At 43.2% G+C, this 14,426-nt stretch overlaps 1 protein-coding gene across 1 annotated transcript in view; it reads right to left on the bottom strand.

Moving 5' to 3' along the window:
- Positions 1–227: 227 nt before the first annotated feature.
- LOC137443319 (phosphatidate phosphatase LPIN1-like) overlaps positions 228–14,426 on the bottom strand; it is a 106,405-nt gene continuing 92,206 nt past the window's right edge. The window contains 5 exon segments of the mRNA XM_068142909.1: positions 228–3,726; positions 5,562–5,662; positions 7,345–7,459; positions 7,775–7,951; positions 11,561–11,654. Of these exon segments, the coding sequence (XP_067999010.1) occupies positions 3,564–3,726; positions 5,562–5,662; positions 7,345–7,459; positions 7,775–7,951; positions 11,561–11,654 (650 nt within the window). The 3' untranslated portion in view covers positions 228–3,563.

Below are 14,426 nucleotides of genomic sequence, written 5' to 3' on the forward strand. Positions count from 1 at the left end.
GGTTCTATCTCCCTCAATAAACTCTTTCCATTTGAAGAGGTTCTGGGTGCAGCGCTGCAGCTGAACAGCAAAAATGTTGCAAGTGCTGGAAGTTAGACCAGATAACCTCAGCAAAAGACAGGCAATTGAGAGTAGAGCTACAAAAGCCATACTTCAAAGAGTTCCGGTGGTTCTGCAAAAGCACTCTGACATTATCCAAGCATACAGTAAAAAACAACCCAGAAAAGTCAGGAAAAAATTATATTTGCCTTTATTACAATATATATTTCTACCCTTGATACATTCAGCAGATCAAAATGAGGTATTAAAAGGATTTTCATCATAGCAGTAGCACATGCATATACAGAGTAATAGTGTATATAAATAGGTTTTGAAACAATAATCCATATCTACAAATAAAAAAATACCCAATATCCTCTTTCTCCTCCCTCCCCATTATTGCAGCAGTAACATTTTACCTTCCACATAACTAATGCAACAAACATGGTATTCTTTACCTCACGTGACACAGCTGGAGCAGTATGGTCATCAGCTTCAAAAAAATATAAATAAACGTTAGTCACTCCTCACTGCTGCATATTCTGGTTTATGTGTATTATATAAATAAAATATACTGGGATTTAATGTGTCTGCATGTTTGTGTTAACCAAATAGTCTTTCTGTAACGGAAACCAGCATTACACGGCAAGCGAGGCTGATACTTGTTCTTTCACAGAAAGAGTAGGAATTTGTTAAACTATCCCTTTTTCTTCTATATGAATAATCAAAACAGATTCAATAGTATGCATAAAATTGCTCAGCTACCAAATCAAAAGATCTTAATACTCTGGAGAAGCATGGTGATGTTTCTGGCAATTCAAAACTTTGATTTTCAGTAGTCTCTTCTGTGAGCAAATTTGATAAAGATTAGTTAGAGAACGACACACATTGGTTTCACTGTTAATCTCTCTTTCAGCCTGCAGATACAAAGATTATACAGCATGTCAGAAGTAAGGCAGTTAACTTCACAGAATCACAGAAATGTTGGTCAGAAGGGACCCCTGGAGGTCATCCAGTCCAACTTCAAGCTTGAAGCAGATGATTGCCAACACTTGATCAAGTGAGCCATAACTCTTTAACCAAGTCTTGAAAAACTCCAGGATGGAGATTCCACAGCATCTCAGAGTCACCTGTACCAGTGCTGCATGAAGCTTTAAAATCTGACAGAATTAAAATAGCTACTCATTCACACTATGATTTGGTTTGAAATACTAATTTAAAAAAAAAAAAAAAAACCAAAACCTGGATTAAATTGCATTTAGGTTATAAATAAAGTCATAAATAAATACATCACAGGCTTCAATTGTGGAGAACTTCCAGGGACCATCTTTTCTAGAGGAAGTTACTGGGTGCCACACCTCAGGAAAACAGAACTTAACTACTGTTAAGATAAGAACAATAAAACTCACAGCCACTTACTGATAGGCCTTTACCAAAACTGAATTAAAATAAGATGCATTTAGGATATTCATCTGTTCATTGAATCATTAGTGACAAATAGAGATACCTAAAGGAAAGCATGGCTATACTTAGAGATGCAACCATTTCAGTTTGGCAAGTTGCAGCCTCCACTGATTGTCTTTCAGAATATCCATACCACATTTCTTTCATTTTTAAATAAAAAGGTATATTCAAGAAAGCATGATCAATCTAGGTCTTTAAACATGCATTTCTTCCTCTCTAAGAGGAATCCCCAAAATTTCTGGTATCTCCAAAGTGGGCATGCATCTTGCCCAAAGCAGCAATGTTCATGTGAAAAGGAAGACTTCAGGGAAGGCTCACCACTGCACACTGCAGCTGTATAAAGGATTGCACTTATATTCTTTATTATTGAAGGCACAGAGAAATCATAAATTGGCCCCCTGACATCCCAGATAAAGTCTGCAGCAGTAACAGTTAGAAAACCCCTACTAAAGAAATACCATCCTACCCATGTTGCTATCACTCTTGATGTGCAAAACCAGAATTTACTGAAACAGAACCAATGTGGTACAGAGCAGCTGTTCCCAAACTTTTGGGTGCTAACTGACCACAGTTATATCTTAACATTTCTCCTAGACCACTCTGCCTTCCTATTATTAAACTCCTAATGGAGAACATTACAAAGCAACTGCAAAAGGTACCATGGCCTCTCAGGTCACAAACTTGCAGAGACCACAGCCTGTGAAATACAATATACATTGAATCCCACGATACCATTTTTCAGTGTTTCAGAGAACAATTAGACTTCTAAATATATTTTTAAAGGAGAAAAAAAAATTTCTTTCTTTGCTAAATGCACATAAGAGAATCATTTGGCATACAGTCATTTGATGTCTATATTCAATTAAAGTACTGCATTGTGTAAAGGCAGACCATTTGCAAAACTGATCAGCAGTATTGCTTTTAGCACGTACAGTCATGTCTTAAGGCTGTCAGAAGCAGGTAGCAAAACCAGTAGCTACAGCTTGTGTCTGCACAAATAAGGGAAAACAGAAAAGATGAAGAGAAGATTTCAGTATCTTGGAGGAGGGTAAATTGCACTAAAAGTATCCATTCTTTATGATACAGAAAAAAACCCTAAATCCATACAGTAAAAACCTGAGATGCATCATTCACCACATCAAAGTTCACATTTTAGTCAAAATAATGTTTCAAATAAAACTATTCCACTTTGACAAAATCCTCAGTGTTCTTGGCTCAGTACAATCTTGAAACTCAACACATTCTGTGGGTAAGATGTCTTTACTGAAAGACTTCAGGAAAATGGGCACTACCCACAGCAGCCCTGCATCTTCCACTTGGATGCTTATCCAAATTGCTATTCTTGAAGCATGGTACTTTTAAACTGAGAAAATGCAACCAGATTCTGGCCATCTTATTTCATTCGCTTTCTATTTAGGTTACACATAATTTTTTACCTCAGAAAAATGTTACCATGTCAAAACAACGGGCTGGAATAAATAAACACAACTCAAGCTACTTTGATAGCTACACTGATTCATAACAGCTGAGAATCTAGACCAGTAATTCAGTCTTAAGCAGTTGTTGGTCAAGCAAGGGGAAAGTGGAAGAATCATTTGTTCCTTCAGAGAAAGGAATTTTCACATATTGAAATCCCTGTCCATGTCACCAGATGATGTCAGGAATAGTGAGCACTTTCAGCTCCTTTACTTGCAGAGGGCTCCGACGAGAAAAAGGATGACTTCAGTGATGTTAAAGATACAGAACCACTTTATGACCTCATGGCATTTTTAACTGCAACTCCAACATTACTTTATTCGACCTTAAAAAAGGAAACTGTATGGCACAATGTGAAGAGCTGAATGAAGAGCTAGAAATGCAACTCCTATTCCTAGTAAGACTCCTCTTTGTCATCTGGAAACATGACTAAGTAGCATTTCTAAATTTGCTCACAGCAAAAGAATATAATGTCCACAACATCACAGATTCCAGCTGAACTGTCAACAGCAACAGCCAAGTGATGACCTTTCAGTACAAGCTAATTTATGCTTTGAGCTGAGGCAAGCAATTTGGAGATGCAGTTAAGATGAGGCGGGATGCACATCCTGAGTTTCATAAGGTGGCAGAGGTTCTCTCGAGAAGGTGAACTGGCTGTAGGTGTCAGAACAAGGGAAATCGGAAGAATTGCTTCTTTTCAGCAAAGGGAAAATGTGATCTACCACTTCACACAGTCTGACATAGCTGCAAAGTAAACAAATAAAAAGAATGATGAACCATTTCAGGTCTGCTTACTTAGAATGGTTTCAAGTTATAGAATCACAGAATGGTAGGGGTTGGAAAAGACCTTTGGAGATCATCTAGTCCAACCCCACTGCTAACACAGTGTGGTGAAGAGGTTATTAAATTTATTAATATGAAATATGAATTATGAAAATATTTTATTAATTATCAAACTATTAATAATCGATAAATCACCAACTTATATACATGTTCTAGTGAACGTTCGTGAAATACATTCCACAAGTGGCTTAATGTTATGATTAGAACTTAATTGAACTATCTATAGACCCTTTCTATATTTACATAACAAAGGGTGCGGTTTTGCCGCTTGGCCACTAGATGGCAACTCGGCAGGACGTGGGCGGCTTCTGGCTATACACAGCAATATTACAATCTTCCTATGCATCAGCGCTTACTCTGCTAGACGCGGATACTTTGAACTGAGTGCTAGTGGATGGAAAACACGTGGAAGATATTCGATTCCCTCCAGACAACAGGGATTGGTCCTGGTCGGGGTCGGCCCGTGGAGTCGGCCCTCAAAGTCTGCTCGCACGGCAGGGCGGGATGACGGTGGCCGGTAGGTGGGCTCGGACAACGCAGCAGCAGGCAATGCTACGGGGTCAACCCAACCACGGCGATTCTCTGGGCTGATGCAAACAGCCTCAGGGAGAGAATGAGGCTGCGTTAGGCGGCGGATTCTCATTTACTGAGTTTAAAGGAATAGCGGGACGCTCGGAGTGGTCCCGGGTTCGGTGCAGTATAGGCACGAACAATGCTTTAGTCTTCCCTGAGATTCACAGGGCTCAGAGAGGCACTCGGCGGCTCCTCTCCTGCTATGGCCGGGCTAGGCATATGTGGACTCGGTATCGATCAAGTCCCTTCTCCCCGGCAACTGGGCAGATCTTACCTTCGGGGGTCGGTCCAGTCCTCCGGTGGTATGGTGGGCTCTCCCGGTCGGTACGACTGGCTGTAGTGATGCTAAGGTCCTCCCTCTGTGCTTCTCACGATGCAGAGGCTTTCAGTATGCGTGCATGTATAACAGAAGCTAACAACAATAAGCTCAATGGCAAAGGCTGCAGCTCAAGAGTTGCTCTCTTGAGCAAGCACAGAGACAAAGTGAATGAGGGAGCAACTTGTTTACCAACTGGGGTGATACTTATAGATTCCTTGAGGCTGGGCTTGACCAATGGGCACTCTCATAAACAACTGGCTTCAGCCTATAGAAAGCGTGAAGCTAGAATTATGCCCATACTTGGTATCAGCATGAGCACTGCATGCGCTGGGTGCATGCAAGCCTGGCTAATGCCTTGGCTTTTGTCTTCCTCCTGGAGGAGGGGGAACTTGTCCACATGCTGGGACAAGATTCAGTATCTGGGCATAATGTGCCTTCACCACACACAGGCACACCTAGATCAGGTGGCACTGATAACTCCTTTATATAATTAAAGTAGATAGAATATATTAAACTAAACACTAAAGCATTTTTATCAGGGTTTTTTTTTACCAGTTTAACAGATGGAAAGTTGAAAGTCTGAATTTTATTCTATACTTTTAATGTTTTGTTTGAAATATGCTAAGGAATTTCTCACTGGTAAAATCAAATGCATATTTCGGCAACTTGAGTTATAGATTAGAACAGTGAATTAATTTACAGAATGATCTGGATCGGAACAGACATTCAAAAGTCAGCTAGTCCAACCCCCTCTGCAGTAAGCAGGGGTATCCTCTACCAGATCAGGCTGCCCAGAGCCCTGGCAATTTAGTCTATAAGGAGTTAGGAGTAAGAAGTTACTTATGATGAGATATTTGTCTTTGCACGCTCTTATATAAGTTCTCCTTCAGGGTTAACTGTAAATATTCTGTTTAAGGAAACCCCCACCTGTTTGTATGAATAAACATCCTAAACAGAGGGGAGGAAAAAAAAGAAAATAATTATTCACAACAATGTTTACTCTTGCTGGAATACAGAACTACCTAGTTATTGTGCATCTGAAATGCTCCATTGTTACAAATCATGGAATCATAGAATCAATAAGGTTGGAAGAGACCTCAAAGATCATCAAGTCCAACCTGTCACCCAAGACCTCATGACTACTAAACCATGGCACCAAGTGCCACATCCAATCCCTTCTTGAACACCTCCAGGGATGGTGACTCCACCGCCTCCCTGGGCAGCTCATTCCAACAGCTAACAACTCTCTCTGTGAAGAACTTTCTCCTCATCTCAAGCCTAAACTTCCCCTGGCACAGCTTGAGACTGTGTCCCCTTGTTCTGGTGCTGATTGCCTCGGAGAAGAGACCAACCTCCTCCTGGCTTCAACCTCCCTTCAGGTAGTCGTAGACAACAATAAGGTCTCCCCTGAGCCTCCCCTTCTACAAGCTAAGCAACCCCAGCTCCCTCAGCCTCTCCTTGTAGGGCTTATGCTCGAGGCCTCTCACCAGCCTCGTTACCCTTAAATGAGGTCAGTCTAAGAAAATGCTCATGAAACAGACAATTTGAAGCCAGGTAAGGAGTTTGCCACTTCAGTTTAAACTACCAATCAAAATCTTGTTATATTTTTTTTCCCCCCCCAGGAACTTCCCTTAACACAAAAATAACATTAAAAAACCCTAATGATATTAGTGTAAAAGCAATTGCACTTTTGTTTTTCTTTCAGAGAATATTTAATTTCCTGAGTGTGCTGTAGCCAGTACCTTGCAACAATGTACAGAGAATAACATAACTGACACCTAAAATAGCAATTAGTTTGTATGGAAAAGTCACAAAAGAAATTAATAACAACTGTGTCTACCTTAAAACCCCTAGAAACATCTTTTCACTCCAGAGTTCCAATTTGTGTCATACCCATATATTGACTCCATGTCACAGCAAGGGGCAAAGAAGAAAAAGCAAGGAATATATGCCAAAAGAGTACCAATGTGCCTCCCACCAGCACATAACACAGATGCATCTCTGGGAAGTACAATTAGAAACAAAATTTGGGAATGTGTTCTAAGAAATTCAAATTGTTAAGGGATGCACTGAGTAAGTTTTGATCTGAAGAAAAGCTTGACAAAAGCAAAGATGATCAGAGGAAAAAGAAGATTCAATTTTACTCATATAAATCATGGGTTTAATAGCTGAAGTAGTGAAATGTTGGAATGTTATTTCAAATATAAAGATCCAATTTCTTTTAGGTGTACTTAAGAGTTTTTAATTTCAGTCCTACCACTATTCATCTGAAAAATTTTCTTTCTATCAAGATGTATCTCACTGACACTGTATCAGTATGGAGTAAAATGAAATCAATGTTTTCACACAAGTGTAAGGATTTTTTCACATAGGATTAGGATTTCAACCAGTCTTTACTGTTATGCTAATTTATGCAGCTATAACATAGTTACTTTGCTGCTCTTCCCATCTATACTTGCATCCTACATTGTGAGGTCTTTGAGAAAGATTTTATATACTTCCTAAAGTTTAGGGCCTAAAAAATATTCTTAACTCCCATTTAAAGCTTCTAGGTGCTAATGCAACAGAACTAAGAAATAATAGCAACCTTTCAGTTCTCTGCAACAGAAATTAATTCAGTTATTACTTACAGCAGGTCTGTTTCCAAAGGCAGCATAAAAGGGTTCTGTGTTGGGATAAAATAAATTTTTGATGTCTGTCAAACACTGAACTTTAAATTTTTCTGGCTTCTTTTCTATCACCTCCCTGAAACGATATAAAAGGCAAGCTGAGTAAGTATACATGAAACACAGCAAGAAACTTTTCATTTCCTTTATCAAACACTTTTCACCTAGCCCCACCCTACTGCAATAAATCTTAATGTGGAAATCATAGTGCCCATAAAGACAAAATAACATTTACAAGCCTCCACAAAGGACACAATGAATAAATCCTCCAAAAGAAGGGAGCTTCTATTGAAACCTATGTTGTAAAGATGGCTACTGAACAAGGATGCTTGACTACATGGAGTAGGTGCTAAATTAAGACTTATGAAACACACATTGTCATCAAGTAAACTGCCTCCTGAGAACTTTAAATGATTCATGGATTACACTAGCAATGGAGGGCAAATCTCGAATTCCATCTGAGGTGCTTTCAACCCCACTGTCAACACCTGAGCTCCCGACAGACTGCGGAGAGTGGCTGACAGACTGCAGCCCCATGTCATTCGTGTTCTTGCATTGGGCATTATCTCCACTGGAAAAAGAAAAATATTTAAAAAATCAGTGTGGTGGTTTAGGCTGGGTGCTGGCCTGGATGCCACTGCACAGAACACACCTGGGAGGTCCCTACGGGTGGGCCCAGCCCAGGGGGTGGTCACAGGCAGGTATTCCATTTCCCATAATGCCCTGCTCCCCTATAAAATGCCCATGCAGGGTCTTCACTTCCTCTTTTGTCCCCAGCTGCAGCCTAGGTAAAATGGCATGAGCCGCCTCCCTTGGGCCTGCCCAGGCCCGAGGCTGGGTTGGGGGGGAGGAAAGAGCCCTGGGGGGGTTTGGGTGTACCCCCAGGTGGGGATGGGATGTTCTTGGGCATGTTCTGGGATCTCTCTCTTTGTCACGGTGCTTGTGGTTCTCTGTAAAGATTTCATTGTTGTTTGTTTTTAAATTGTTTTTCTATTTAAACTTTCCATCACTTTTGCAATCCGTTTGTCTGAGTCGTCGTTCCTGCCCTGTGGTGGGGAGGGGGTTTGCCCCAACCCATTACATTTTGGCGCCCAACGTGGGGCTGGCTGCTGTGCCCACTCTGCAGATCGATTGCAAAAGATGGAGAGTTTAAATTTAGTTCTGGGCGTCGGTTTGGGTTTGCAAGTTGGGGCCTCAAGTTTTCTTGTCGGGGCGACTGTGTGGAGTCCTGTGGGCTGCAGAAGGACTCCTGGTGCGTGGCTGATAGCATGGAAGTCCCTCCTGTTGCTTGGGAACAGCAAGGGGTGGCTCTTTCAGTGACTTTCTGCCCAGGGCGGCTTAAGAATGCTCAACTAGCCTAAGAAAGCGAGACCTGCCTTTTCCTCCTTATTCTCTGTGGAGCGACGAGCGGCAGGGAGCGAAGCGGAGGAGGGGCAGCGGCAAGCAGAGCAGGGTCGGCCCGCGGCCGCTGCGGGGCACAGCCTCCCGCGGCGAGCGGGCAAGCGACGGCTTCCGAAACCCGAGGGGGTGGAGGTGACTTGGACTCTGCATCGCGGCGACAGAGACGGCGGGGGCCGGGCCGGCTGCGTTCAAGCGGCGGCGGCGGCACCACCCGTGCTGGGCTGCGTTCAAGCGGCGGCGGCAGCTGTGAAACTTTCCGTGGTGTTTTCGGACATGCTCCGAAAATGGCGCCAAGCTCCTGGCTCCGCCTCTTCTCTTCTCAGCGAGTTGTGCGGCAGCCGCCCCCTCTGCCGGGGGAAGGGCTGTGAATCGGATGCGGTGATGCCTCGATACGCCCAGTGGGGGAGCGATGTGCCTGCGATGTGCATTTGTGTAGCTTCGGACCGCGGCTGGAAGCGGTCGGCTGAGGCTCCCTGGAGGGATGGAGAAAAGTGGTCGTTGCTCCGACCGGCTTGCCCCAGGGGTGGAAAAAAGCCGCTGATTAACTGTAAAAGCAAACAAAGGCTCGGCTGAGAAGTTGTGAGGTATTGCCAGGTGACCAGAATGTCCCAACGAGTCCACAAGGAATTCACACTGCAGGAGAATGACTCTGTGTTGCTGGGAGGACCACGTGGTTCAGTTGGTAGGGCATAAGACTCCGAGTGTTGAGATTGCGGGTTCGAGCCTGCAATGGGCAGTGATGTCCTTCTTTTTATACCCTAGCTGGGCAGGGAGGGGGGAGTGGAACAGACTCAGCTTTCCCAGGGGGAAACGCCCTTCAGGGAGGGTAAAGTACCCGCAAGCCCTCCACCCTGCTTTCTTCTTTTGTTTTCAGAAAAAGGCGTTAACCCACCACAATCAGGAATTAGGTCTTCCTAAATTCATTCCCAAATTTTTTCCCCCTCAACAAACACTTGCTTCATTTTGCCATAAAATTGCTTCTATTTATTTGTCTAAACTAGGCATGTATAATTACAGCTTCACTTGTTTAGAACGGATAGGAGAAATAAGGTAATAAACTGTACAGTCTTAGCCAACAGAATAACAATGCTGTAATCAGAGGTCATACTAGAACTATTCCCACCACAGAAACAAGAATAAACAAATCCATTTATTATTTAATTTATGTTCATTATATAAACTGACAGCTAAATGCAAAACAAAGGACGTAGATGTTTGTGTACTTATGTCGTGCACATATAAATAATATACTCTACATGTAACTAAGAAGATAAAAAAATTAAGAAACAATAAATCATTAGACACCCTTAAAATCTGTCTGTAGTTGTGATTACTATTATTACAAAGTGCAGGCTCATCAAACTCTGCTTTCCATTCCAGATTTATATGAATGCATTTGAGAAAGGAATTTTCAATCCAACTTTTCCCTCCATAGTAATAATCTGTATCATAGTATCAGTCAGGGTTGGAAAGGACCACAAGGATCATCTAGTTCCAACCCCCCTGCCATGGGCAGGGACACCCCACACTAGACCAGGCTGGACAGAGCCTCATCCAGCCTGCTCTTAAACACCTCCAGGGACAGGGCCTCAACCACCTCCCTGGACAACCCATTCCAGGGTTTCACCACTCTCATGGTGAAGAACCTCCTCCTCACATCTAGCCTGAATCTCCCCACCTGCAGCTTCATTCCATTACCCCTAGTCCTATCACTACCTGAGATCCTGAGCAGTCCCTCCCCAGCCTTCTTGTAGGCCCCCTTCAGATACTGGAAGGCCACAATTAGGTCACCTCGGAGCCTTCTCTTCTCCAGACTGAACAGCCCCAACTCCTTCAGTCTGTCCTCATAGGAGAGGTGCTCCAGCCCTCTGATCATCCTCATGGCCCTTCTCTGGACACATTCCAGCACCTCCATATCCTTCTTGTAATAGGGGCTCCAGAACTGGATGCAGTACTGGTGGGGTCTCACCAGAGCTGAGTAGAGGTGGAGGATCACCTCCCTCGACCTGCTGGCCACACTTCTCCTGATGCAGCCCAGGATCTGATTGGCTTTGTATGTTTTGTTGAAATGCTAATATTACAGCAGCTGAGCTTAAGCAAGCAAGAAAAATAAAATATGCAAGCTACTTTATTTGTTGCTCAATGACCTCTGAAATGCCTAGAGCATGATGTGGAAAGAGGACTATAAATGTTATAAGAGGCTCTAATAAAGACTTGTACAAGTTGGAAATTGTATGTTCAGGATGCAATATTTTCATAAACATGCCTGTCATGTGTCTTCCAAAAATTATTTTCCAACATTCATGTTTACAGGTGATCAGCCACAACAGAACAACAATAGAGCAACAGCTTTTTGCTAATACAGAAAGATATATGATTCTATGATATGTTCTTCATAGTAATAAGCAAGGACATGGGGATAAATATATCCCAAGGCAAATGGCTTGCCTAGGGCACATGAGTAACACTCACAAACTTCACTGTACATTACATAACAATCCACAGTCAACATATGACCCTTAACTGACAAAAATGGAAAAATCAATTTCAAGTACACTTCTCAGGCCCAAATGCAGGGCCTTCCAAAAGCTCCCATATTCCTCTCTACAGAGTTTTCTTTTCCTTCTGTATTCACCTATGCTTGGACTCTGAAAAAAAATGAAATAAACAAAAACCAAAAGAGGTCCTATCTGGTTGGCAACCAGGAGTTTGATCTAAATTTGGAAGGTGACAAAAGCTCTTTAAATAGTAAAAAAATATATAAGCAAAGGACTTATACTTCTTGGGGAAATAAAGTGCAGCAACTTCTGGATCCATGTCAGTGAGGTCATCTAAATAGACACCATCAGTACCAAGATGCTGGCTTCGTTTGTCTGTAAGGGATGGCACAAATAAGCCTATTAATGAGCATTTTCTGAGTAACAAGCCAGAACTGTTATTACTATTTAAATATTCCTTTTAAGATTGAGAAACCAGACAAGTTATAACCCTTTGTGAACCATGTTTGTATAAAATGGTACTGCCAAAAACTTCAAAACAAGTTGCTCATGTACATTGTTCAGACTTTGAATATACAAATGGCACAGCAGAGGACTAGTTCTGAGCTATGCTGAAGCCTCCCTACTCCAGACAAGACCACTAGAAATTAGAAGTCAGTGTTCACTGTCGGAAAACATCAAAAGGAAAACTTTGGTCTATTTGCATAAGCCTATGATCACAGTAAGCTAATCAAAGCATTTAGTCTTTGAAAATTAATCTTCAGTCCCCACTTGGAAAAGAGAAGTAACGCAACAGAGCAGTACCAACGGCAATGAAAATTGCACAGCTACACTCAGCCCAGCCAATGGACAGTGGTCATACTGCACAGGAGTGCCAAAGGGAAACAAGGCCCTGCAGGGATGGACAGAAGCAGGAGGAGAAGGAAAGGAAGGAGCAAGAGGTGTCCCCATCCTCAGCAAAACTTGGTCCTTGGTGCCGAGTGTGATGTTTCTGGTCCTGAATACATCTTTGAGCCAATTCAGATCAGCTGTCCTTGCTTACTCCAAACTGCTCATGACCTGCAGCCCATGGCTGGCCTACAGTCCTGTCCCAGCACAATCAGCACAGGAGTGAACACCAACGATTCTCAGCTGACAGGATCATCACAGATTGTCCTGACTTTGCTGCAACAGAACCATAGAATCAATTTTCTGTTACCAGAAAATAGTTTCTGTCCTGCATCTGGGTCGAGGCAATCCCAGGCACAAATACAGGCTGGGCAGTGACTGGCTGGAAAGTAGCCCTGAGGAGAGAGACTTGGGGGTGCTGGTGGACAAAAAGCTCAACATGAGCTCTCAGTGTGCACTTGCAGCCCACAAAGCCAATCAGATCCTGGGCTGCATCAGGAGAAGTGTGGCTAGCAGGTCGAGGGAGGTGATCCTCCCCCTCTACTCAGCCCTGGTGAGACCCCACCTGGAGTACTGTGTCCAGTTCTGGAGCCCCTATTACAAGAGGGATGTGGAGGTGCTGGAGCGTGTCCAGAGAAGGGCCACAAGGATGATCAGAGGGCTGGAGCACCTCTCCTATGAGGACAGACTGAAGGAGTTGGGGCTGTTCAGTCTGCAGAAGAGAAGGCTCCGAGGTGACCTAATTGTGGCCTTCCAGTATCTGAAGGGGGCCTACAGGAAGGCTGGGGAAGGACTTCTCAGGATCTCAGGTAGTGACAGGACTAGGGGGAATGGAATGAAGCTGGAGGTGGGGAGATTCAGGCTAGATGTGAGGAGGAGGTTCTTCACCATGAGAGTGGTGAAGCACTGGAATGGGTTGTCCAGGGAGGTGGTTGAGGCCCCGTCCCTGGAGGTGTTTAAGAGCAGGCTGGATGAGGCTCTGTCCAGCCTGGTCTAGTGTGGGGTGTCCCTGCCCATGGCAGGGGGGTTGGAACAAGATGATCCTTGTGGTCCCTTCCAACCCTGAATGAAACTATGAAACTATGAAACTATAAGCTGCATTTTTGAGAAGACTGCAGCACCTAGGTTGGTGAGAACAGAGTTGATCAGATGCTTTGGTTTTGTTCATGATCAGTCATGGTGTGCAGGTCTCCAGAGTGATCAAGATCTTTAGCACTTCAGTTAGCCAGGTGCTAAAGCAAGGAGGAGTGAAAGACAGCACAGCTGACCCAAGCTAGCCAGCAGAAGGATTCCATACCATAAACATCATGCTCCCTATGAACTGGAGAGTTTACTGGGGACCATCTCTTCTCCTGATGGCTGCCACCTGTGGAGGCTCTTGCCCATCATTCTGCTTGCAGGGGCAACTCTCCTGTTTGCTGTGACCATCACATTTTCACCAGCCACAGCCACTGGTACTTGCAGTGCTTGAGATCAAGGATTCATTGGGTGACAGGACAAGTGGCTACACAATGACAGATGGGTACAAGTTACTCCTGTAAAGTTCTGGCTGAACACAAGAGAAAATTTTTCACAATGACAATGATCAGCCATTGGAATAATCTCCCCAGCAAAGTGGTGGAGTTGCCAACATTGGACACTTGTAAAATTCAGATGGACAGGGTGCTGGGCCATCTTGGCTATCTTGTGCTTTTGCCAAGAAAGGTTGGACCAGATAAACCTTGAGGTCCCCTCCAACCTGGTATGATAAAAGATTATACTACACTACAACTGGCTTGTTAGGAAGACAACTCACTGTTTAGCACATACAACTGTTGTATGTGCACATGCACCATTGCTGGGTACAAGACAACCTAGGTCTGTCACTAGTACCACCACACAGTCATCACTGGTACATCTAGACAAGTAACCACTGTAAGACCAAAGCTTAATTTGGAATTAATTCTAAAATCTACAACTTCTCTCTGTTCCAATTTCCAACATCAGAAATGCAATTAAGACTGTCTAGTAAGCAGAGGAAATAATTTTTTTCCTCAAAGACAGTGGAATGCATGGGCATGTGGGTAGGAAACTTGTATTTTTACTGATTAAAAAGCAACTGCACAAACTATACTTGCATAGGACTTAATTACTGAATAATCAGAGCTCTAAAACAAAACATTTGTAAGCAAATAAATTTCATGTGGAGACAGAATAAGATACCATGGACATAAAGTCCAGAAATTAATTAGTAGAGAAGTAGATGGAGTTATATTTCAT

The sequence above is a fragment of the Melanerpes formicivorus genome, unplaced genomic scaffold (genome assembly GCF_026170545.1).
Source record: "Melanerpes formicivorus ecotype bairdi unplaced genomic scaffold, bMelFor1.0.p_v2 SCAF_9, whole genome shotgun sequence".
Lineage (NCBI taxonomy): Eukaryota > Metazoa > Chordata > Aves > Piciformes > Picidae > Melanerpes > Melanerpes formicivorus.